At 57.5% G+C, this 22,719-nt stretch overlaps 9 protein-coding genes across 9 annotated transcripts; 4 read left to right on the forward strand and 5 right to left on the reverse strand.

Moving 5' to 3' along the window:
- The first annotated feature begins 290 nt into the window (after positions 1–290).
- B0H18DRAFT_1043786 (uncharacterized protein) lies at positions 291–1,234 on the forward strand. The gene is made up of 2 exons (XM_048030684.1): positions 291–1,096; positions 1,157–1,234. The coding sequence occupies exon 1, from the start codon at positions 430–432 to the stop codon at positions 754–756; it is 327 nt and encodes a 108-aa protein (XP_047886855.1). The 5' UTR covers positions 291–429; the 3' UTR covers positions 757–1,096; positions 1,157–1,234.
- Positions 1,235–2,196: 962 nt separating this feature from the next.
- B0H18DRAFT_1043792 (uncharacterized protein) lies at positions 2,197–3,177 on the reverse strand. Its single transcript, XM_048030685.1, has one exon. It carries the CDS (start codon positions 3,088–3,090, stop codon positions 2,413–2,415), a length of 678 nt encoding a protein of 225 aa, XP_047886856.1. The 5' UTR covers positions 3,091–3,177; the 3' UTR covers positions 2,197–2,412.
- Positions 3,178–3,857: 680 nt separating this feature from the next.
- On the forward strand, positions 3,858–5,429 carry B0H18DRAFT_1215784 (uncharacterized protein; the record flags this gene model as incomplete). The annotated part of the gene is made up of 5 exons (XM_048036651.1): positions 3,858–3,888; positions 3,932–4,119; positions 4,172–4,617; positions 4,680–4,802; positions 4,849–5,429. The coding sequence occupies 5 exons, from the start codon at positions 3,858–3,860 to the stop codon at positions 5,315–5,317; spliced, it is 1,257 nt and encodes a 418-aa protein (XP_047886857.1). The 3' UTR covers positions 5,318–5,429.
- Positions 5,430–5,544: 115 nt separating this feature from the next.
- Positions 5,545–5,970, reverse strand: B0H18DRAFT_886503 (uncharacterized protein; the record flags this gene model as incomplete). The annotated part of the gene is made up of 3 exons (XM_048041127.1): positions 5,545–5,744; positions 5,810–5,874; positions 5,930–5,970. The coding sequence occupies 3 exons, from the start codon at positions 5,968–5,970 to the stop codon at positions 5,545–5,547; spliced, it is 306 nt and encodes a 101-aa protein (XP_047886858.1).
- Positions 5,971–6,776: 806 nt separating this feature from the next.
- Positions 6,777–8,664, reverse strand: B0H18DRAFT_1087703 (uncharacterized protein; the record flags this gene model as incomplete). The annotated part of the gene is made up of 10 exons (XM_048032198.1): positions 6,777–6,908; positions 6,961–7,090; positions 7,143–7,301; positions 7,359–7,566; positions 7,627–7,709; positions 7,759–7,848; positions 7,983–8,032; positions 8,083–8,155; positions 8,511–8,553; positions 8,616–8,664. 10 exons carry the CDS (start codon positions 8,662–8,664, stop codon positions 6,777–6,779), a joined length of 1,017 nt encoding a protein of 338 aa, XP_047886859.1.
- Positions 8,665–14,322: 5,658 nt separating this feature from the next.
- B0H18DRAFT_115164 (uncharacterized protein) lies at positions 14,323–15,507 on the reverse strand. Its single transcript, XM_048035733.1, has 2 exons — positions 14,867–15,507; positions 14,323–14,799 (listed from the first exon to the last, which is right to left on the reverse strand). The coding sequence occupies exons 1-2, from the start codon at positions 15,343–15,345 to the stop codon at positions 14,643–14,645; spliced, it is 636 nt and encodes a 211-aa protein (XP_047886860.1). The 5' UTR covers positions 15,346–15,507; the 3' UTR covers positions 14,323–14,642.
- On the forward strand, positions 15,472–17,526 carry B0H18DRAFT_886481 (uncharacterized protein; the record flags this gene model as incomplete). The annotated part of the gene is made up of 13 exons (XM_048041124.1): positions 15,472–15,514; positions 15,683–15,725; positions 15,781–15,853; positions 16,193–16,242; positions 16,299–16,322; positions 16,368–16,404; positions 16,466–16,518; positions 16,598–16,680; positions 16,730–16,949; positions 17,005–17,029; positions 17,082–17,153; positions 17,210–17,301; positions 17,328–17,526. 13 exons carry the CDS (start codon positions 15,472–15,474, stop codon positions 17,524–17,526), a joined length of 1,014 nt encoding a protein of 337 aa, XP_047886861.1.
- A 2,560-nt stretch (positions 17,527–20,086) lies between these two features.
- B0H18DRAFT_886495 (uncharacterized protein) lies at positions 20,087–21,904 on the forward strand (the record flags this gene model as incomplete). The annotated part of the gene is made up of 3 exons (XM_048041125.1): positions 20,087–20,171; positions 20,223–20,966; positions 21,018–21,904. The coding sequence occupies 3 exons, from the start codon at positions 20,087–20,089 to the stop codon at positions 21,902–21,904; spliced, it is 1,716 nt and encodes a 571-aa protein (XP_047886862.1).
- Positions 21,905–22,361: 457 nt separating this feature from the next.
- Positions 22,362–22,707, reverse strand: B0H18DRAFT_1043816 (uncharacterized protein). The gene has a single exon (XM_048030686.1). The coding sequence runs from the start codon at positions 22,686–22,688 to the stop codon at positions 22,368–22,370; it is 321 nt and encodes a 106-aa protein (XP_047886863.1). The 5' UTR covers positions 22,689–22,707; the 3' UTR covers positions 22,362–22,367.
- Between the last annotated feature and the right edge of the window lie 12 nt (positions 22,708–22,719).

Here is a 22,719-nt window from a genome sequence, read left to right on the forward strand (position 1 = left end):
TACCCACTAAGAAACCCGTATATCTTGTCCAGTCCTCCGGGAGGGCGGCTTCATCCCATATCACCTTATTCCACGTAGCTCGGACGAGGTCCCGCAATAGGGCAGAGCCTCCATATATTTTTCACCGCTTCAACGTCGAGCGCCGCATCAGCAAATTGGGCAATTTCTGAGCATCTGAGAGGCTGACAGAGACCCCTCAGAGCGACTCAGAGCCCCAGATAACTCAGAATCCTTAGGGCAGTTCAGACTCGTCAGATACTCCAATGACCGAACAAGGGTTGTAGGACTGTCCCATTCAAGACACTGTCTATCCAATTCTGATCATCACAGTAGTCACAATGTCATTGCTTGTATATCGACGGCTCGAGAACGTTGTACATAGAGAGCACATAGTGGGTACCTACACTAAAGCAGACAGTTGATGTCGACATGGGCTCATCAATCGCACCGCTCGTTCTCACTCTCGCACCGTCTGCTGTCACGCCTGCGCTGTCTGCTGTCTCACCGCGCTGTCTCGCCCGCCCCGTCTGCCGTCTCGTCTGCCCCATCTACCATCTTGCCACTCTCTCGCGCCGTCCGCCGACTCGTCTGCCATCCCGCTTTGCCTCGTCTGCTACCCTACTTGCACGGGCCGGCGGGACCACAGATCGTCCTTCGTCGGCTACCGTCTTCGCCCTGGCCGCGGACGTTCACTGGACGAGCGTGCGGGCCGGCGCGTTTGTGAGTTGGCAGCATACACCGTGCAGGTGTGCGTAGACGTTTGCTGGCGATGGGGCGCGCGAGGGACTGGCGGGTAGGTGTAGTTGGACTCATCCAGCGACGGGAGGTCGAAGGACACAAGGTGGGCTGTGCTGTATGCGAGCCGATTGCCAGGCCATTCGCGGTGCTCGTCGAGATGTGGTGGGCAGCATCGTGGTTAACCGTGAGATGTTGCGCGGCGGGAGGTAGTGTATGGGCATGCACGCGCAGTCGTCGGTAGAGCCTGTGAGACGAAGGCTTGTGAGTAGCGTAAGAAGGTTGTTGCTACTCGTACGCACCTTCGTTCAAAGCGTCCTATCGAGCGTCGAGCACAGGAAGTCATTTTGGGAGCGATGTGCTGCAGGTATGGGCGTCAAGACGTAAGCCAATGAATATCGAACGGTATTGATGAACGAACCTCGGGCTGCGTGCATCAGACTGGCACATGGCAACTCGCAGAGTGCGGACATGCTATCAGTAGTCTGTCTTAGCGGGACTGCAGTGTCATGGGGGTCAGTATACGCCTATTCCGAATCAGATCAAGGCCGAGCACAGGTATACTCATGCGTATCCTGAGCTCGACACGTACCCACTGACAATGGCCACTGTGACCCGCCCGACTCACCTGAGAGGGTATGGGTTTCGTGCGGATGAAGGCGGTGTTATGGGTCCACGGGTAAGCGGGCGAGCGGGAGGCGTGGACAACAGGAGGCGGAAGCCGGAAAAGTGGGCGCACGGATGGGCAGGCCAGCGGGCGTATGTGATAGTGGGAGCTAGAAAGAACGTGCGGGCGAAACACAGCGTGGGTGAAAGGCAGCGCTGGCGGGTGGGAAGTCGAGCGGGCGGGCGGGTGAACTGGCGAACAAGCTGGTACGATGGTAAGTGGGCGGGTGGGCATGACGTCGATATCGAGGACAACGTTGGTCGCGCAGGGCAAGACAACGGACAGTCGGCGAGAGGAGGCAACTCACGACAAGTGCTAAGCGCCTCAGCCACGACACGTCACGCGCGCTCGCCGCATCTCCTCTCCTCCTCCTCCCTGTCTCTGTCACGACTCACCTCCCTTCGCCCTCGCTTACCCGCCGTCACACGTCGACCTCCAGTAGACATAAGCATGCCTGCCCGCAAGACACGGCGCGTGCTTTGGACCACTGCACGGCCGAAGATCGCGTTGTACGCGACCGTGACGAGTCCCCGCGATGCGCCAAGAGCATCGCTGGAGGCTCGCGAAGGGATACATGCTAAGGGAAGATGCGGCCAGCAGGGCCAGCGAGTCAGGTAAGTGCGCCGCCTCCTTCTGAGTCCGTTTACCACCATCAAGTCTGCCTTCGCAGGCTCAGTGCTCGCAGGTCCATATAGTCTCACCCTCCCCATCTTTCCCATCCCCCTCTCTAACCGTCCTCTCCGCCCTCGCCCTCGCCTCGCCTCCGCCTCCGCCTCCGCCTCCTCTCCATATCCCGGTCGCGGTCGCGGTCCCGCACATACATCCGCCGGAGCGGCCGCCCCGTCCACCGCCGCGCGAGGTAACACGCATGCAGCGCCGCCCCCGACACGCTCGCCACCCTCAGCGTCCTCATCTGCGGCAAGGGCTCTGGGTCCAGCGTCCCCACTACCCCGTTCACGCTTCTCGGATTCCCGGGACGCCCGCTGTGCACCGCTGCGACGCGCGGCCCGTCATACGGCAGCGTGTACATGTACACGCGCCCGGCATTGTAGACGGTGACAGCGGGAAAGGCGGGGCCGCGCTCCCGAAGATGTCATCGCCCATGCCACAGTGGAGCGCGAGCGCGCGCACACGCGGCGCGGTGCGCAGGAGCGTGTGCCAGCTCGCAAGCGACGCGACAGTGAAGTCCTCGAGCTGCGGGAACACCGGGCGCTCCCTCGCTTTCCCTGGGCCTGCGCCGCCTGGGCCCGCGGCGGGCGGCTCGTAGAGCGTGGCGGGGTCGAGTACGGCGGGGCACGCGGTGGGGTCGGGCGTGGCGACGAGCATGTCGATGCAGGGCGTGTAGTCCTACGGGCTGTCCATGAAGCCGGGCTCGAGGTGGAACTTGCGGACGGCGGGGGCGACGAGGGTGTGGAGGAGGGTGCATGTGTAGCTGACGTTGTGGTCGGCGAGCTTGAGGTCGTGGAGCCTGGGGAGGTGGACGGGGCCGTCGGGGAGGTGCTAGGGGCGGCGGGGGCCGGAATAGTGGAGGCTGAGGTGCTCGAGAGTGGGGGATCGGGCGAGGACGCGAGCCAGCGGTCAGCCCGAGAAGGAGCCAGGCCCCTGAGTACGAACACAACGAGCGGGAGCGAACCCGCCACGTGCAAGCCCGACATAGGTGCGGGCTCACTGGGCAGTAGCTCGCACATGCATACGGCATACAAGGATTTGCGAGTGGTGTTTTGTATAGTAGTAGCAGCCAATAGAACCCAATATATGAACCCAATATACCTGAATTAAATCAGTTTCGTATGTACTGGCTGATCTGGCTGATGAGCTGGGCTGTCTGATGGCACGACTCCTCCGTCCAGTCCGCCTTCTCAGCGGTCGATGTCGGCCCTCCATCGTTTCGCTGGACTCCGGCCGGTCACGATGGTTGGAAAGGCCGGCGTGCCAATCTCCAGGCATTCGTGCATGTGATGAGTGCATGGCCAGAATGTCCGGAGTCCCTGCTTGCCCAGACGAGGGAATTGGTGGATTGCGACCAGGAGGAGACATTCAACAACGTAGAGGCAAGCGCCATAAAATTCTATGTTGGTATGTTCGCAAAACACTATCACCGACTCCCGATACCGCCTGCACGATGTATGTCCGCATGAATCTGTGAATTACCGTCATTGTACTTGTATATATGGTCCAGAAATCGCATCATCCCCTTTGCACGCTGAGCACACCTGTGGGTGGGTTGCGTGAACGTGTGGCGCGCTTTGGTCAACGCTTTGACAATCCGGATCTTGCTAAGTGGCCTCATTATTCATACGTTTCTTTTGCCACTAATTTCCCGATTTGCTTAGGCTGGACCGCGGCCCTGTGGCCCGCGGTATAAAAGGGTTCACGTTTGAACCGTGCGTCTTCGCCACTCAACCTTCGCCACACCCCTCTGACTCTCATTCCAACTCTCACCCCCACTCTTGCCATGTCCCAGAGCGACCCCGTCCCGCAGATGTGTTATCCATCCTCCCGACAATGTTAACCAACACACATGGTTAGTCAACACCGCCCTCACCTCCTGGAAGAACGCCGGCCCGAGAGAGAGTTTCAAAAAGGTCGCGTCGACAGTGGCGACTGCGTTCGAACAGGAGTTCGATATCAACGTTCGTGGGCTTGTGCGCGAAAAGGGCAAGCTGCGTGTGGAGACGGAAGCAGAGTACGCGAAACGAACCAAAGAGCGACACAAGGTACGTTCCGTTGGTCGGAATGCTAGGCATAAATTGACGTCGTCTCGTGCAGAGTATCCTCAAATGGATAGAGAACAATAAGCCGTGGTTCGACAAGCACAAGTTGGGTCCTCTCGACCTACTCCCGGTGCCACTGCCCGAAGAAACGGAGCCCGAGGAAACCCGCGACCGCGCCAAGAGTGCCCGCGGGCTCTTCATTCACGACCATCCGCATATCGGCGCGCGAGCCAAAGCCGAAGCTGCCAAAGCCGGCCTCGCCTCAGGTCCCCAGACAACTGAGTGGAACCTGGCGTTTTCGCGAGAGATTGACCGCGTCAAAGCTGAGGAGCCGGCCAAGTGGCAGCAATACGAAGAATTGGCCGCTCAATCGAAGGAGGATGCTCGCGCGGCCAATGCAGCGCAGGACGCCCGTTCAGAAAGGGAGGATGTGGCTCAGCAACACGCGTCGGCCAACAGCGGCAACAATGAAGAAGCTAAGGCTCTCGCGCAACTTGAGGAGTAAGTGACCATGTCGTTCTCTTTGAGGTGACCTTCACTCATCCAAACGTTCACGGCCACAGACAGCGCAGCCGTCTGCGTTTAACAGCGCGTGTATCCGTGGACAAATGGGCTGCAGAGACGCAGACACACATTTTTACCTACATTGGATGGATTGATGCCACCGGGAATGCACGCAGAACTTTGTAAGTCCTCTCTTATAACTCAGAAGCCTGGGCTAATTGTAACAAGGGTGAGCGCTGGGGACGGCTCCAGAGACACTTTGGTCAACCATCTCAAGACTGTGCAGAACGGGGAGCTCGTCACTGCACTCAACGACTTCATCCTGCAAACCCGAGGATCGCGTGTGAAGCCGGCGACCCCAGGTACCTCCACAAGTCTTGCCGCGCCTCCAGATGCCACAGACCTCGCGGCCAACGAGCGTTCAGACGCACCGACGGAGACTGCCGAGGCCGCGCAAGGATCTCCTCAAACGGATGGAGAAGTGGCGCCCGCACCTTTGGGAACGGGAGAAGCTGACATGAACGCGCCTCACCGTCTGCCTGACAACTCGGCGAACTCGTCGAACTCCAACAGCGTAGATGTCAACCCGCGCCCGGATGACGGCCACGCAGAGCACAACAACGCGGCCACGCAGGAGAGCCCCCATACTCATCGAAGCGCATGCCACCGCCGAAGTTCCGCAGGAGGGCAACAATAGGGTGCTAACGTTGCACTCATCTATCAACACATGCCGCATAACACGCGTAGTCAAGTCCCATTGTATACGTTTTAGTTCAAACTGTTGATACACTTCGTTTCTTCTGCACGTATCGCCTGTCACTGATCGGACCTGCCGCACACTGGCGCCCCTTCTATTGACTCCCTGTAGGCCCATACTTCACACCGCCGCCAAACGCGCTTGCGCGGTCCTCTCCCGTGCGGTGGTCACCACCCTCCCGTGGGGGGATCCACTATCCGGCGTTGCACATCAGTGTCTCTTGAACGTATTCCCTCAAGATTCAACGCACCTGGTCGTTCGCGCCGCCTACCTACGGAAACTTGCTCCATGCCGCTCGTGGTCGGGAAGCCCTCGACGCCGGATTCGTTCACACCAGACTTCAACGAAGTGCTGGTCGCGCCGCCGGCTATGCGCGCGAGGGACCTCGTAAGCACGATGCGTTTGATGTGGATGATGTGCGAGAGTACACACGGTGGAAGCGGGCACCGTGCTGGTAATGGCTCTTCTCCTCGAGCGAGGCGGCCTGCTCGTTGATGCTGCGACCCCGCCGAGTTCCTCATCACGCGCGCGATATGCTCAGAGTGAACTTACATTTGCTCGTTGCTCTTTCCTGCGTATGCGGCGTCGGTCATGTTGTCGAGATTTAGGAAAGACGGAGGTGTTCAAGGAGTCGGTTCGCTGAACAAATTTGAGAGGGAATATTGGACTCAGGGTACGACGCGGCGGATGGTTGCGACATATCTGCTCCAACGCCACTCGAGGGTGGCGCGCCGTCGGGATTCTCCTTTCGCGGCAGGTTGTCGTACTGTTCGAGGGCGGAGGTGAGTAGATTCTGCGTTTATGATGCTTTACATAGTTGAGTATTATATAGTGAGAAACTCGCAGTCGGAGTTGTTTGACAGTGCACGGGAGTCACGTCGCACAGTTTGCATGTAGGAGTAGGTGCTCAGCGCTGTACACTGGGGTATGACGCGGCGGGGCGTTGGGATGCAAGATGAAGGGAGGACGGTAGTATGGATGGGGTCTTCCGCGCTGCCAATGAGGTCGAATGCGAATGGGCGGGTAGGTGCGGATGGGATGAGTGATTGAAGGCAAGGACGGAGATGTAAGAGTGAGGCGGGAAGCGAAAGGACGTGCAGATGACCGGTATTCGATTGAGGCGACGATGTGATGCGGGATGCGAGACGAGACGAACAAAGGAACGTATGTGCGACGGGGTGCGGTATATGAGTTGGACTGGCTAGTAGGATACTCTCTAGAGGTAATTTCTAGCTGCGCCACCAATCCCCGTCGTCACCACATGGTCGTCAGCACCGTCGTCACGTCAACTTCCCCTCACACTTCGACCCGCGAAGCTACGCACGTTACTGGGTTTCTTCTTCCTCCTTGATTTTCTTCACGCTCTCCTCCGAGTTTTGGTACGGGGCACCGTGCGCGCTCAGAGCGCCTCCGACTTGTAATCTCTGTAGTCGACGGGGCTGCCCACGTCTGTCTCCGAGCCAGCAGACTCCAGGTCAAGAGCCTTCGGACGCAGGTTATCCGGCTCCTCCTCCACTGTGAACGTCTGCATCTGCACAGATGTCAGCGCACCTCCCGGTTAGCATGCGTCGACAACGACGCACCTGGACGTGCACCCCAGCGCTGATGTCCCTCGTATGCCCCGACCTTGGCCTGGTCGACGCGCCGTGGGTGCTCTGCACTTGGTTGGTGATACTCCGGAAGCCGACCACACCGGAGTGGCTGCTCGCAGTGCTGACACAGTGGTCTCAGCTCGAAGTACTACGAGAAGGTAAACAAGACGCACTAGATCTCCGGGCCGTTGTTGGCGAAGTTCGACAGGCGGCGGACGGCGCGGCACGCGACGATGGTGGACGCGATGGCCGCGGGGACGTTGAAGATGATCGCCATGATAGCGTTCAGGTTCAGCACCATGAACGACGTCGCGATCGCGTTTGCGATGAACCTGCGCCCGTCTTCGTGTCAGACATATTTGAGCAGCAGGCGGACGGCTTGGACTCACGCCACGAGGAAGTAGATCATGCCGTCCTGGAAGAGGATCGAGACGAGCCGCGAGCGCTGTTTGCATCCGTAGAGCTTGATCATGCTCAGGGTCATGACGAGCGCGTCGAAGCACATCGAGTAGATGAACGTCGCCGCGAGCGTGGTGTTGTTCGTCTTGGTGATTGCGCAGCCTTGGCCAGGGATCCACTCGGCCGTGAGCAGAACGCCTGTGCAGGGTGCGGGTTGTCAGTCCGCATGGTACGTACTTGTTCGGATGGACAGCGCACCTTGGAGGATGAGAGACCAGTGTCCGAGAATGACGAAGACGAGTGGGATGACAACCCAGAGGTTCTGTGACCATACCGCCATCCTGCGAAATACGGTCAGGTTACTCCGCATGCACGAAGTCTGTGACGTACGTCCGGATCGACAGGTTGATCGAGGCGAAGCCCACCGCAGCATCACCTGCGAGCTGGTCGAAGGTGTACAGAGCCTGACAGTTAACCTCCCTGTACGAAGGCAATGATGTGAGACATGTGCAGTGTTCCGTACCACGCAGACGTACGTTCTAGCGTCAAGGGCGATCAAGCTTCACAATGTGATAAGTGTCTGCCTTCACAACTGCGGACGATCGAATACTTACATGCCGATCAGGGCAAGGAACAAACAGTATCGACCCATCATGTAGAAGATCTGAGGAAGCGTCAGTATAAGGCAGCAGGCTGATGCGCTGTCCGACCCACTAAAGGCCATTGGAACTTCTTCTTGCCAGAGATGAAAGCCCAGTCGAAGTCCAAGGATGTGAAGAATTCCCAGCTGTCAGGTGAAGGTGTGTTAGTCTGTCGTTTCGAATTCCAGCTGATTCCACATTGCTAGGCCCCGTCCCGAGAACGCGTGCACAGGCAGAGGTCGTCGCGACCTGACTGACCTTCGCGTCGAGGGATCCGCACCCTCTGCCAACTGACCTCAGCAACAAACCTCGGTACGCTACAGGTGTTCCACATCCCGTTCACGACGATGCACGTCAACCCTGATGTTGACATTCGTCGATATGGTTAGAATCCTGATGGGAACACCTACAGATACCAAGACCGACACGCTCCGCCGGTGCGCACATTTACGATCGGGGTCTAGCGATATAGAAATAGCTCTTAGACATAGCCACACTCACAAGTACACGCCAGCAAGGCAGTGCATCAACTTGATGAACGCATCTGGCAGTCCACTGTAGTGAGCCACCAGGAAACGATCGACGCGGCCATGGCACGCGGCTTACCTTCATCTTTTGCGAGTTCCTCAGCAGTAGACCACTTTGCCGCAGGCATGACAAGGAACGAGGAAGTCAGCCAGGGTTGGGTGGGCGCGCTGATCACAGAGGAGAAGTGGCGGTCGCTGGCCCTACCAATGGAGGACAACAGGGTACATATGTACTCTGGCGCCATGGCAAGAGGAGGTCCGAAATCGGGCTAGACAGAGAAGACCGTCATTTGGCGTTTGCCGTTACGGCAGAGCCCCTAATGCACGCGGGGGTTGTCAGCAGCATCCGAGCGAAGGCTGGACAGGGAGCTTTAAGCTTACGTCCACAGAAATCAGAATAATCCGAGGCATCCGATAGTGAATGGGAGCCGGTGCAGGGTGGGAGGTTTGCTGTTTTCGCGGTGCCAAACGGCGTCAATCACTGGCATACGGCAGCCTGCCAGGGATGGCAGCACGCTTGTCTACGCCGCACATCTCGGTGGCCTCGCCCTCGAATACGAGCAGTTCATGGCCCTAAAGCCAGTGTGCAATTTCACGGGGCTGGTGATGCGTCCGACGTCACCGTGAACGCATGCCATTGAGTGCCAAGAAGGAAAGTGCGCCTATTCGGTTCGACTCACCGCGGTAGGGAGCCGAAAGACGTCTTCGCCTCGACGGCGTATAACATAACAATAAGCATAGAAGACGATAAAGACTGTCAAGAGCAAGGCGGTCTGCTGGGCGGTTGGTAATAACGATAGCATGTCGATAGAGGGTACTCTGAGACCTGCAGAGGCAGTCAGTAGCTCAGTAACAACCGTTCGAGTTGCGGCGATGTCAAGGTACGCGGGCTATGGATCCCTTGCCGCGCATTGCTGAATATAAAGTGCCAGCTCATGCAGGAAATGGGACGCTTTGTTGTGGGCTAAACATCATGCGACTAACACCGAAGGTTTCCATCCCTCCGAGCGCTCTTACCCAATTTATCGGTAGGCGACCGTCAGACTTCGAGAACGTGTCAAGGCGTAAGTAAAAAAGATATGCGTGTGGAGATTAGTCGGCAGATCCGTACGGACGACGAGAAATGTCAGTCAGGTCAGGCTGCAAGGCACGTTGCGCCTGGGCCTGGCTCATCGCACGGTTAGGCCAAGGGAGATATTGGGCCGAGTGTGCTGTGGATTCAAGTTAGCGAACGACGGTCTCGGGGCGCGATGGATTTGCTGGTGACCTTGTAGCAACCTTGGAGCGAGCTAATGGAGAATCTCCCAAGGTTGCGTAAAGACAGAATGAAAGATGCACGCTGGCACGGCTTCTGCCGCCGCTCGATCTATCAATTTCACTGAGTTGGGAGAGAGCTTGTCCGCAGGTAGTCACCGCGGGAAGCAAACGTGGGCCTAGCGCAGAGCCTCTCCGAGACTGAAGGTAACCATGGCCGAAATCGCGCGTTTGTTTTCTTCCCAGCCTCGCCCAGCGCCGCACGAAGTGGGCGGCGCTGTGCGGTCCCGTATTCAAGATCAAGCTTCAAGGCCGCACTCCTTCACCCTGATATGGTGCGTGCGCCAGATGTTCTCGATCGTGTCAGATCTGACAGGGAATCGAACCTACTACATAAACCCGGAAAATCTGGTATGACCCTACATATCTTGTAAAGGTATAACAGAATTACAAGCACCCGATAATGGCCTTACCGGGGAATAGAACTCATGGATGGATCTCACAATGCCTTACACGGGCCCCACAAACTGATGTAGGTTGGGAGCCGTTCCCCAGGCTTGCATGAAACCGACATTCCCTTGCAGACTAGATGTCAATCTGCGTCTGTCCTTACTGCTGGGACCCGCACAAATGGTCATTCGTGCAAAATTAACATATACAGTAACTACGACTGACTCACAGTTCGAACCCTCGTCATTTGCGTCTCGCGAACGCTCTGTGAGTCGTTCGCCTGTGCGGCCCACATTCGGTGCACTGACACGCCGCAGCGAACCATCACATCATCGCCGTCAACGACATCTGTCGCAACGTATCCGTCCACGCCGCTCATGGACGCGTTTACACCGCCCGTCCCTCCTATCCCGCCAAAAGCACTGGCAGAACTTCGTCTCCCCGCGCACGGATCCGTCAGACGTGTTCAGCGATTCGTCGAGCGTCAACAAAAGTCTGCCGTCGGCGCCCTCAGACGCGGACGATGTCTCGCTCGTGATGGTGGAGCGGTCGCCTTCGCCTTCGCCGACAACGACGCTCCGGCAGCGGCCGACCTCGGCCTCACAGCACACCCGGACAGCGAGCCGCGGGCACAAGCGGCGGAGCATGAGCGTAAGTGATACTAACGTTCAGTTCTCTCGTACCCATCCCGGGTGCGGTGGTGGGGTGCGACCGTCAACGCCCGCGCGCATCGGGCGAAGGTCGCCGGCCGGAGGCGAACAACTCACGGTCCTGGCGCAGCTACCGTTCCCAAGTACTTGGAGCGGGCTGGCAGGCGGACACACAAGCGGGCGACGACATGCACGGCGACCGCGAGTGTGCAGGGTGAATGCCGAGCCCACAACATGACCGACGAACGGACCGCACGCCTGAGGACGCGACACACACGGCAACGGCGAGCACGCAGACCGTGGGCTCAGGCGCGAGAGCGGGCGGGCGAGCCGGTGGGCCGGCAGGCGGCCGGACAGGCAACCGGAATGGTGAGCAAGCAGATGGACAGGGCAAGCCCGGGGCGGGCACAGGGTGCGGACCAGCACCACACGCACGGCGACCGCGAGCACGCAGGCGAGTGCCCAGCGCGCAAGCACGGCCGACGAAACTGAGGCGGGCGCGTGAGCAAACACGGTGACTGCGACGGTGGGCAGGGCCGGGGCGCACGCAACATACGTCAATCGCGAGCAACTACGCGATCCACGCGCCCACCTGCGGACCCGCCTACTTACCTGTGGACCCGCGGACCCGCCTGCACCCGTGCAAAACCCGTACCCGTTGTCACGGGTCGGTACCCGGGGCGGGTACGGGTACAGGTACACCTCGGGACACCCGCGGGTGTACCCGTGCTCTGCACTAACGTCGTCGTCGTCGTCGTCGTCGCCCATACAGCCAGAAGCCGCACGGACGAAGTCCAACGGGCTCGGACAGTGGCATCGATTATCACCCTAGAAGGGAGTCCGGCGGCTTCATCCCTCCCTAGAACAGAGGTTCCTCGGAGAGGTGCTCAACGAGCGTCATAGTTCCCGCCAGTAAATGAAGGGGCACCGAGGACGCCGTTCATCCAACGCTTCATATCGGCACGGATCGTTTCATATAACGCTAATTACACACCCCTTCATACACTCAAATATCGGAGTACGGCCTTTCATAGAGAACACCACGTCTTGTACCCGGTTTGTGCACCCGTTTGAGCGTGTGGAGACTGAGAAGTCGCTTAGAACAGCCTGCGGGCTTCGTCCTTCCCGCGTGTGCCGTGGTAGCATCGCGCATCGGGCGACGCAGCAATCGAGCTAGAGCCCCGCACCGCGTCCGACGGGCAGCTGTCGGTGAGCCCGCTCCTAGGATTAGTACGAACTCTAACTCAGAGTGTGAGATCCGCGCGGGGCGCGTGGCGTAGTTACAAACGAAGCGCGCCAGCAGGCGGCTCGGAGTACTAGTGCCTAGAACGATTCGCGAAGGCTCGAGGGAGAAAACACCCAGTGGCTGCAGCCTAGCGCGTCATTCAGCTCGTGATCAAGCTCAAGGCCGACCGATTCAGCGAAGGCGTGCAAGCGGTTCAGGCGGGATGGGCCGGTTGTTGCTGTAGGGTCGTTTGATACGCCATTGCGGCTGTAATCACTGCAGATCAGGAAGAGATAAGTTCCTTCCTTCAAGGGGACGGCGCCAGAACTTGTCACTAAGGTTCACTTTGGAGCAGGGAAGCTGGAAAGTGGTGCCTTTCGCCTGATAGCATGGTGTTCACCGTATCAACGCTGAGGCTTGGGATCCAGTGGGCCAAATGGGGATCGGGATGGCGCCTTGCGCGCTGTCCAGCGTCGGGAGGTATACCGCCCTCGCATCTGTCTACATTCAGGGGTCTAGCAACGGGTAACACGGTGAGCTCGGTAATCGACGATAGGTACTGTGTGTAGTGGTGGGCGAAAGGCGGCCCACTGGTATGCTTCCTTAACGTACCGGCCACTGCAACTTCAACGGCAATCAACGATGTTATTACCTCGCACGATTTATTACTATGGGACCCTTACTTACCGTAAGCAGCATTCAGTCAAGCTCCAGCTTCGTCAAAACTTCCTCTCGATCCTCCTCCTGCCTCCTGATGGGACCCTACCAAGGTCCAAGCGCGGCAGGCAGACTGCCTTCGCAATTGCAGTGAGCTCTATCGGCGGTCACGGCGCATGCGACTTCGCGGGGCATCGTGTGCACGTTCGCGCCCGCATCACTGGGTCCCGACAACACCGGAAACGCCATTTACGTGCCTCCGGGAGCGGGATGGACCCGCACGCGCAGCCTCGCCACGCGCGTTCTCGACCTCCCTTCTGACCGCGTACCTCACGCGCGCACGGCTCAAGCCGGACGATCCAAATTTGACAGGAAGGCGAGGCACACACTGGCAGCGGGAGCCGACCGCATCCAGGGATGATTCCCGCCTCGAGGAAGCCCCGAGTCGGTCCACCCAGAACTCAGTGCACATCGTATCAGGCTACGGTCGTCCAAGCCTGCAACCGGTGGCGAATGGGCGGCCCCGCAAGTGCGCCGGCAATCGCGATCAATTATGCGCGAAACTGCTATCAGTCAAGTTCATGTGCGGAGCTGCGATCGAGCTTGCGGTGAGAGCGAGCGGACGCACACACGGTGGGCCGACCTCGGCGTGAGCTTGCAGTGATACGAGGGCGTCAGCGTTTTGAGTTGGCTTCGAATGGTCCGAAGGCCGGGACTGGGCCGGGATGCGGGCGAACAGGCGAGTGCTGTGCAGCGATCGGCGCTGATGCGGAAGATTCCATCATGACGTTGTGCGTGGCCCAAGCGTGGCCTGCACCGATCTTCGAGCCAGGATGATTCGATGAACGAGGGCGAACTTGTCAGTGGCCAGCGTCGCATATTCGAGGGAGGTCGGCGGACGACTCGGATTGGCACAGTCGGTGCCACCGTGTATCTGCCACGTCGACGTCGCTGTCACCGGCAAAGCTCGAGGCGAGAGACAGTCGCATGATCCGAGTCGTCCTCCTCCCCATACGGGGTAAATCAGTTCGTAATCGGTGATGCCGAATTACGGGAGATGCCTTGTATGGGCACACACGCGCCTACAGCCTGCGGAAGTCGCCCTCCCTTCTGGGACGCGCCTTGACGGCGCACGAGCTTAGGCAGGGCTCGGATCATAAAATTTCGCACTGCAGGGCTTGCCAGTGTCGCCAGACGGATTTCTCGAAAGCTTGAGTACGCGTGTTGCATTGAGGCGTGGCCTGGGCTGTCGAGGTTCCTCGTCGCCTCGGAGATGCGTGCAGCATCATGCCGGCATTATCCCATACCGTGCATATCCCAATTTAGCAGGAGGATGGTCTTCCTGCGTCGGGATGGAGAAGTCAAAAGACGAAGCGACGTTACTTGAGGCTCAAGTACACGTCACGACTTCCCACCGAAAGTCTCAACTGACGACAAGAGCGTCGAGGATCGATATCAAGTTGTTGTCGCCACACCAAGTACCGCATTAGGTCTTCCGTTTGAACTCGAACCTTGGCGGGCGCGTCACGTCGAGCGATGGGGGAGTGTTTACATATGGACCAGACTGCGCTTTCCCACTCGCCTGCACGCGAGCCACGGAGGGCAGCACGGACGCGAAATCAGAGAGGTTGACGGTAACTGGCGTGATCTATGTCCGGAATCTGGCGGCGGGCGCGTCTGGCATCTGATGGTGAGACGCGGAGACACAGGAAGGTCGCGAGGGCATGCGATGGTGCATTCGTGAGGGTAGAACGTTAACTGTGCGCGCGAGAGGAGAAGGATGGGTGTGGCCTGGTCAATGTTAGTGTGAGACTGGCGAACACGATGGGACCCGGTGGATGGTAGCCTCGTTGCTACCGGACTGAAGTGTTCACCCGACGAGGAGGCTCACGCACAGAGCGCCAACTGGCCGCGGGCAATAGCTAGGGCCAGCAGGAGCCAGCGCACCCCGCAGCGACGTCGAAGAGCGCCTCTGAGTAGACGAGACTTGCATTCGTCGGGAGCAGGCACGCTTAAGGTCCCGATATCTAACCATACGCTCGAGTGAGCAAAGACGGAAGCCATCAATCCCCGAGAAGGGGGAAGCTCACGGACGTTCTTGGACTCCAAAGGACTAGAGTTCTTACGTGACGTACTGCTTCGTCCCGGGGGTCACGCATAGCCATTTCTGGCCAATATGAAGGAACTCGGGCTGCCCGCCGTGGAAGGTTTCCTTTGCGGGCACCCTCAAATTCAAAGAGGAATTCTATACGGATTTGTGGGCGGCTGCTTAGCTGACCCTTGGGAGCTTTCTGTCGCAGACAGGCCGTCCGAGTAGTGTCCAGTAGTGCACTAGGGTGGTTAGCCAAGATACAACAAGCTGTCAGAAAGGCGAATACGAGGGCAAGCATATGGACAAGGGCGCAGAGCCGGAGAGGAAAGGAGAAGGAGAGAGTGGAGGGTGACATGTGTGACATGTGACAGGAGGAGGGCGTGGTGGATCTTCGCAGGGTCGAGACAGAAGGACGCCCGGAGATGTTCGCAGCGAAGGCCGCCTCGATCCCCACGCCCGCCCAGTCTTCTCCGCACAACATGCCCAGCTGCCTAGCCTATATAGCCCGCGTCTCCCTTCCGCCGCTCGAGTCATCCCGCCCTCTTTCGGCGCGCTTGCTCCCTCGATCATCCAGCCGAGCCCGTCGGTCCCGTAGCACGAACCCACCATGGTCAATTGGCAATCTGAAACCGAGATCGAGGCCGACTCAGGTTGGGCTTCCCTTTCTGACCACTGTGATTTTGTTGGACTTGGTGGGAGGGCAGAGGCTCGCGCTGGGCCGCTGGCAGAAGCAAAATGCGTGATCCCCTGCCCTGTCCCCAGATCAAATTCAAAATCGAATTTCGCGTAGACCGTGCGCTGACACCCGTGCGTACCAGTCGCCTTCAGCAGGTTCATGCATGCGCTCCTCGGCCTGTATTGGTACGTGAAGACTGTATACTACCGTGGATGGACTATTAAGGGAATCTCGTACCAGTTGGGAGTTCTTCAGCTCCCTCCTATTCGATTGGGATTACATATCAGGCAAGCGCAAGTTCAGATGGCCAATGGTTAGTGTTCAATCCTATACTTCGGTCAGAAAAAATGGACCTTTGGCCATTTCTTTCGGCATATCTCGGGGTCTGGATGAGACCTTGATATATCTGTACAGCTTCATGGAGCACCGCGCGCTGTCAGTTTGTATTCCGACTCATGCCGTGGCTCCGTGCTGCCAGTGTCCGGGTATGTCAAGCTGCAAACTGGGAATACTGTAGACATCGTTCCGATGTTTTCAGGCCGGAGCCGCCACTTGTCATGACGGTGTCAGGACTCTGATCCGCATGGCGGACCATGTCCTCAGTTGCATCTCCTTCCTCCACAGATTGAAGTCGCATGCTGACACTGTATAGATATTCTATTTCGCCGGCAGATATTTCCTGCTGTTCGCGCTCGTTGGCATGTAAGTCCGTCCGCGGTGTACGTCAAGTCTAGTCGCTCACGAATGTTCCGTTGTAGCGCGATCGCGCTTGACGTTACCAAGTATGTAATTTGCCTCACCCGTGATCACCTCTGACACCCTTGCAGGGAGGTTAACTGCCAGGCCTTGTACACCTACAACCAGGTGCGCATATATGAGCTCCCTCGGCGATCCGGTGTGATCTAATGGGGTTTCGATTGCTCAGGTCTTTGGTAACTCGGCGATCGGTCTCGCGAGCATCAACCTTTCTATTCGCACGTACGTGTCTCTTCGCTATGGTTTATTTCATCACATGCTGTCAAGTCACCGTTGCATATACTCACATATACCCTTGTAGTATGGCTGTGTGGTCGCAGGCGTTGTACATAGTCATACCCCTCATCGCGGTCATCCTCGGGCACTGGTCGCTCCTTTTGCACGGTGAGTCGTCAGCCACTCCGCTCGATAACATTCTCAACTATGTCGATAGGTATCTATATCAAGGCAGCATGGATCTCCGGCCAAGGCTGCGCAATCACGAACACGAACAACAAGCTTCTCGCTGCCACGTTCATCTACTCCATGGCCTTCGACTTTGCCGTGCTCATGCTGACCGGGTGGAAGCTCGCGTTCCCGGGCAACAGCCGCCGGAAGCAGAGCAAGATCATGCAGCTGGTCTTTGGTGACGGTTTGATTTACTTCTTCGTTGCGTGAGTGGTCTCCAAGTGTAGACGCGCTGCGATCGCTGACTACGGCAGTGTGCAGTTTCCTGGCGAATCTGCTAGCGACGGTAGGTGCAGCTGTTAACCCGGCCTGATACAGCACTGAAGGCCGTTTCTAAGATATTCATGCTGTTGAACTTGAATGCCGTCATGTCGATCATCGCCAACGTTCCCGCGGCAATCGCGTCCACCGTGCGTTACCTTTTCTGCGTCTTCCATACAACTGACCGATCGCGCCGATGGCGAAGATCGTGGCATGTCGTGTCGTGCGCCGGCTCGCGACGTACACGTCCTCTAGTGTCGAAATTTACGGGTGTGTCACTTCCGTCGTTTTCTCACTGTCCTACTCACGCGTATACGGGATAGTTCCGGCGTAAACTCGACGATCGCGTTCAGCAGCGGGAACCGCAGCCGGACGGTCAACGCGACGGAGAGCGTGCCGTCCGACCCGAGCTTCGTGCAGTACGACGCGACGGGGCGGGTCATGAAGGGCGACGTGGAGAGCTACATCGTGGACAGCCCGATGATCGCGGGCGACGACGAGTACAAGCGGCCGGAGTATTGAGTGCTCCGCGCTGGCCATCCATCCCTTTGCTTCAGTTCCTCGCTTCGCATTCCCACTGCTTTCGTCATCCCCTCCCACCTCGCATCCGCTTTCCTCGCACCCGCATCGCATCGTCGTTCTTGGTTTCGCATCGTCGCCATGCTCCCACTCCCACTCCCGCCACCGGCAATCATCCGCATCCCCACCTGCATTCCATCCATCCATCGCGTAACTCTCGCGCTCACTTTCTTCATGGTCGCGGGCCGCACTCCCGCTGTACTAGTAGCCCATCCATCTTGATGCCTGGGGATCCGTCGCCGCGAAAAAGGTGCTGGCGGGGCGGGTGGTCTCGTCCTTGCTTATCGCCAAAGCGCTCAGGCCAGGACGGTGCCTACGTGTAGACCGGCTTCCGTAGTCAGAGTTCTGCGGTTCGATGCTGGGATTAGTAAAAATTCTGAATGTAACTCGATAGTCATACCCCGCAACAATCGCTTGGACGTTGCTGCCCTTGTCATTACGTGACGTGTGGTTAAGGAATACTTATGCCGGTGTACTAACTGGTGTGGAAGCGGGCTTTGAGGGGACGGTGGACTGTCAGACGCTCGCTCGTTGCCGTGTGCGACTCTCGGATGACGATGTGCGCGTGAACGTGCGGTCGTGGTCAAGGCTGATGCGGATGTTTCGAACGACACAGCAGTGGGCCTTCAATCATACCAAGATTTACAACTCAGAATTGATGTTCAGTAGGTGGTTGTCGACGGAGCGGTTTGCAATTCATTCCTGGGGCCTGATGCAGGGTTGATGCCCATTGCACACACGCACGCATTGTGCGGACTTTAGAAGGAAACACATTGTGCGCGATGGTCGTAGTCAAGCGTACCACGAACCACGGCAATCGAGTCATATGCACCGCGACCACATGAATGACGATATATGAGGCTCGGAATAGTCTGCAAGGACCATAGAGGATTTACGTGCCTCTGGATCCAGTCGGAGACAAGCTTTGAACTGATGCGTACGGATTTGGGCTTTCTTTTGTACGCGCGAGAATACGAACCTCGACGTGTGCATGTGAGGCGTCATGCCAATCATCAGGCATGCACGATGCATCGCGTAATCCCTGCGTCGAAACGATCGGTCAGATTCGTTCACAAGGAGATCCATTCGGAGTAAGTTCTCTGAGGCCTCACTAGTAGTAGTAGGCCTCACTGCTCAGTGATCGACGTCTAAGTTCGCCGAGATCGTGTCCCGATATAGTAGTATTTGTCCGTGCTTGTCGACTACTGTGGCTGGCGTTACAGCTCGGTGCGTGGCTGGACTTTGTAATTCAATGTACATAGACAGCCATGTCCAACTTCACGAATGAAACAGAAGGCCCATCAATGCTGCCGCCCGCAACTCCTAGGAAGACTCGACCGAGACCCATCCTCTTATCGACGCCGTCCAACTTCAAGGCGTCCGCCAGCTTCGCTTCGTCCCAAGGCGCAAGCACTACGGGGTTGAGGTAGGGCACAAGTCGCGCAGCACATATGCCCGGACTGACGGTGGACGCCGCATGTCCAGGTTGCAAGACGTGTCCCCCGGCATCGAACATGACCTCGAAACGCACCAACAGTGCACCCTGAAGAGCATGCAGACGTTCTTACTCAAATCGGTCTTGCCGGGCGAGCAGGACCTCGACGGAAAGCTTGCAAGATGCATGGAGGAGGCCCAGAAGATGAGTACGAGTCCCGAAATAGTCGAACGGGTGGAAAACCTGTGAGTAACGAGTGGAAGTCATATGGATACACGTGATCTAATACATACCACAGCCGGGATAAGTTGAGTTTTGGCGGACGTGAAAGCTCGATGTACAAGCCGTACATCGAGCTGATGAACGAGGTCCTCGCGCAATGCCGCACAGAGCTGCAGGAGTTAGGCCAACCGTCGGACCTGGACATCATATGTGTCTGCAACGATCCGAACGTAATCATCGGCAACCACGACGAACAGACCACGTATCGCAAGCCAGACCTAGTGTACATCAACTGGCGTGGCATTTTGCGGCATGGCAACCGAGCTTCAAGCTGGGAAGACGCGCGGAAATGGGTCACGGCCTCGTTCAGCGAGTTCAGCGACATTTCAATTAAACTGGGCTGGAGCCAGGTGCTAATGGCGGACGAGCTGAAGAAGACCAAGGTCAACACGGTACAGATACAGGACATTCGACTGTATACTCCGTCGAAGGGCAAGGTCGTCCCATACGCGGATCCGTCCAAATTCGTCACTGGCATGACCCTCGAGGTTCCGGCGCTGGTCTCATTGAAGGCCGACCCGTCTATTAATGGTACAATGTTTTTTTTAAATTTGACGTCTATACGAATCTGACCGTCCGTGCTCTGCAGACGCGAAGGTATTGACCGGTTCGAAGCGCAAAAATTCGTCGCAGTCAGCTGTTGCGAGTAGTTCGAAACGGCAGAAGACGAATAACGCAAATACCAGACCAACGGGGCTGACCAAAGAGAGCGATGTTGACATGAAGAAAGCGCAAGCGAAAGGGAGAGCGAAAGCGAAAGAGAACGATCCAAACCGCCCGCCCCCGATGGTGCAGATGGCCATTTATGCCTCCGAAATGCTTTCTGTGGAGGGGATGATCAGAGATCATGGACTGGGCATGCTGACCCAAGGTTTGTGTTCGTTTGCTGCTGTCTTGTTCGGGCTGACCACAACGCATACAGACGATTGGACGTGGATATGGTATTTCGACAGCGCGGGGGCGATCCAAGCGCAGGGCTTCAACATACTCGCACACACCGCAGACTTCGTGCTCGTCTTGATGTTGCTCCAGCGCTTCAAGCTCCCGCAGTGGGGGTTCCCGCCGGGGACGAACTCTGAGGCGAGACTCAACGTGGTCCGGGGTCTGGCTTTACCGCGAGATGTACCGCGAGATGAGATCCCGGCGGGACCGGCTGGTAGCACAAGAACGATGCCCGCTCAACCGGCGGCCATGACTTTCGAAGTCGTTGGAACGAGCAGGAATGGCGTGCCCAAGACCATGGTGGTGGATCCACAGTGTGTCCTCCACAAGCCCTCGCCTATACTGAAAGGGCGTCGAACAACGGTGCTTGAGGCGCAGGACCCAGACATGCCTACAATGTCTTATGTCGCGAAATGGTCATATCCCCAGACGACACGCCACAATGAGGCCGAGACGGTATGGATAGCTCGCGAAATCGTCGAGGAGATGGGCAAAGAGGTGCTGGGAACGTTGACAGACGTGGCTGCATTCAAAGACTTCGCGCATCTGTCTACAGACGACGTCCGAGGCCATCTCCGTCTGTTCAGTGACTCCACACGGTCGCTCATCGACGCTGAGCACCATGGGGAGCGCATCCTGCGGTGCATCTTCGAGGAGAAGCTCAAGCCATTGACGTATCTGGCTGGCCTCGAGTTCGTGCGGGGCATGATCGATTGCATATACTGTAAGTGTCTGCGCGTGATCTATTCGCGCGATGCACTCAACGCCTTGATAGGTCACATGCTCCTGTGGATTGGTAACGACAGGTACCGAATCGAACACACCGACATCAGCTTTTGGAACTTGGGCGTTGACCTATATTCGCTGTGCATCAGAGTGCGCGATTTCGACCTTGCTCGCGTGGTGGTAGTTGGCCAGCCAAGCATACCTCAAGGCTCGGAGAGGACGGGCACCATTCCCTTCATGGCTCTTGACCTCTTGACGGACGCCTATTGGAAGGGTCATATCGAGCGACTCTATCGTCACGATCTAGAGGCATTCGTGTGGGTCGCGCTGTACTACGCTTGGGCCTTCGACGACGAGGGACTTGAAGACATGGACTCCCCAGTTCGGGACTGGCTGACGGCCGACTACGTTGAATGCTACGACAAGAAGTCCAATTTCCTTATGTCCCGGACGGGACAGCTCCCAGATTGGAGAACTAGGACGAGCGCAGACACCCCGCTGGGATACGCCCTGTCCTTTGCCAGGCTGATTTCTCAGTGGCTATTGGGAGAGCACACACAGCGCCGGAGGGCTGCAGACCCACAGGTCGACGCTCTCGACCCATTCGCCAGGAAGAACCACCCTTCCCGAAGCCATGACGATGAACTTGAGCAGGCAAGGCGTGATTTCGATAACTTCTGGGTCGATATCGGGGCCATTCGCATCGCAGTCAAGGGCGTGGAGGCGACGCCTGAGCGGGTCGAATATTTCAAGTTGCGAGAGAAGAAGGTCGAGGAGTTGATGGTTCAGCGCAAGACGGAGGAGGACAGATTGAACAGAGAAGCGGAGGCGGAGGAAAGGGAACGGAAGAAGGTTAAGAAGGAGGCGGAGCAAGAGGCACGCGATGAGCGCGACCGGCTTCTGAAGCTGCAGCGCAAGGTAAATTCTGCATTGTAACGTTTGATCTGTAGTCTCCATTGCTATTGTACGACCGGACTTGGATGCATACCTATGGACAGTTTCCTGTATTGAAGGTGCTACGTAGATTATTTGTTGCTCATCTCGTTCACGGGCGGTGCAGGCCACCGAACCACTCATGTATAGACGGCTATGTATATAATATATCTACGGACTTACTCGGTTCTGACGAATTCTTCGTGGCGCACGCCAGGACGTGTATCACCAGTATGAGTAACAGCCATTCCGCGCGACAAGGGCCAAAACACAGCTGGTCAATGTCATTGTTGAGAAGATGTAACATGCATTATACACTTCGACGAGGACATGCAGTGCGCCGAACGAACGCTACCCACACAGGCCTACAACTGCACTGAGTACAGCGACGAAGAGACATCTAACCTGCCCACTCGTCTTTCCCGCGCTCGCCGACAGCAAATCCGGAGCTGAACGCGGCCGTCCGTCACCACAAGCAAGGTCTGAAAGAAACTGAAGTCAGCACAAACTGAAAGCTTTGCAACGAACGAAGATAAAAGGGTTCAGAGATAGCGGACACGCCTGCGAAAGCAGACAGCCCAAAGGTAGCTGAGATAGTTTTCTGCAATGCAAGGTAGCCCTTGCTAAAGCCAAATGCCTCAAACATCATGACGAGGACGCCAGCCGTCCAAAAGGTGAAAGAAGTACTCACCGACTGCGGGAAGCCGGACGTATCCCCCTTGTTGCGAGAGCGATCTACCTCGAGGTTCTGTACACGACAGATGCACACGGACGATGCTATTGACATGGCCCGCGTGGGCGTTAGGTGCTAGTGGCTT

The sequence above is a fragment of the Fomitopsis serialis genome (genome assembly GCF_022376445.1).
Source record: "Fomitopsis serialis strain Sig1Antser10 chromosome Unknown B0H18scaffold_147, whole genome shotgun sequence".
Lineage (NCBI taxonomy): Eukaryota > Fungi > Basidiomycota > Agaricomycetes > Polyporales > Fomitopsidaceae > Fomitopsis > Fomitopsis serialis.

Excerpts from the sequence above, each read along its gene's own strand:
- B0H18DRAFT_1043786 (XM_048030684.1), top strand. The coding sequence starts at position 430 with ATGGGCTCATCAATCGCACCGCTCGTTCTCACTCTCGCACCGTCTGCT.
- B0H18DRAFT_1043792 (XM_048030685.1), bottom strand. The coding sequence starts at position 3,090 with ATGTGCGAGCTACTGCCCAGTGAGCCCGCACCTATGTCGGGCTTGCAC.
- B0H18DRAFT_115164 (XM_048035733.1), bottom strand. The coding sequence starts at position 15,345 with ATGTTGTGCGGAGAAGACTGGGCGGGCGTGGGGATCGAGGCGGCCTTC. Across the intron at positions 14,800-14,866 it reads GTCCTTTGGAGTCCAAGAAC|ATATCGGGACCTTAAGCGTG; the intron begins GTCCGTGAGCTT and ends GCGTATGGTTAG.
- B0H18DRAFT_1043816 (XM_048030686.1), bottom strand. The coding sequence starts at position 22,688 with ATGTCAATAGCATCGTCCGTGTGCATCTGTCGTGTACAGAACCTCGAG.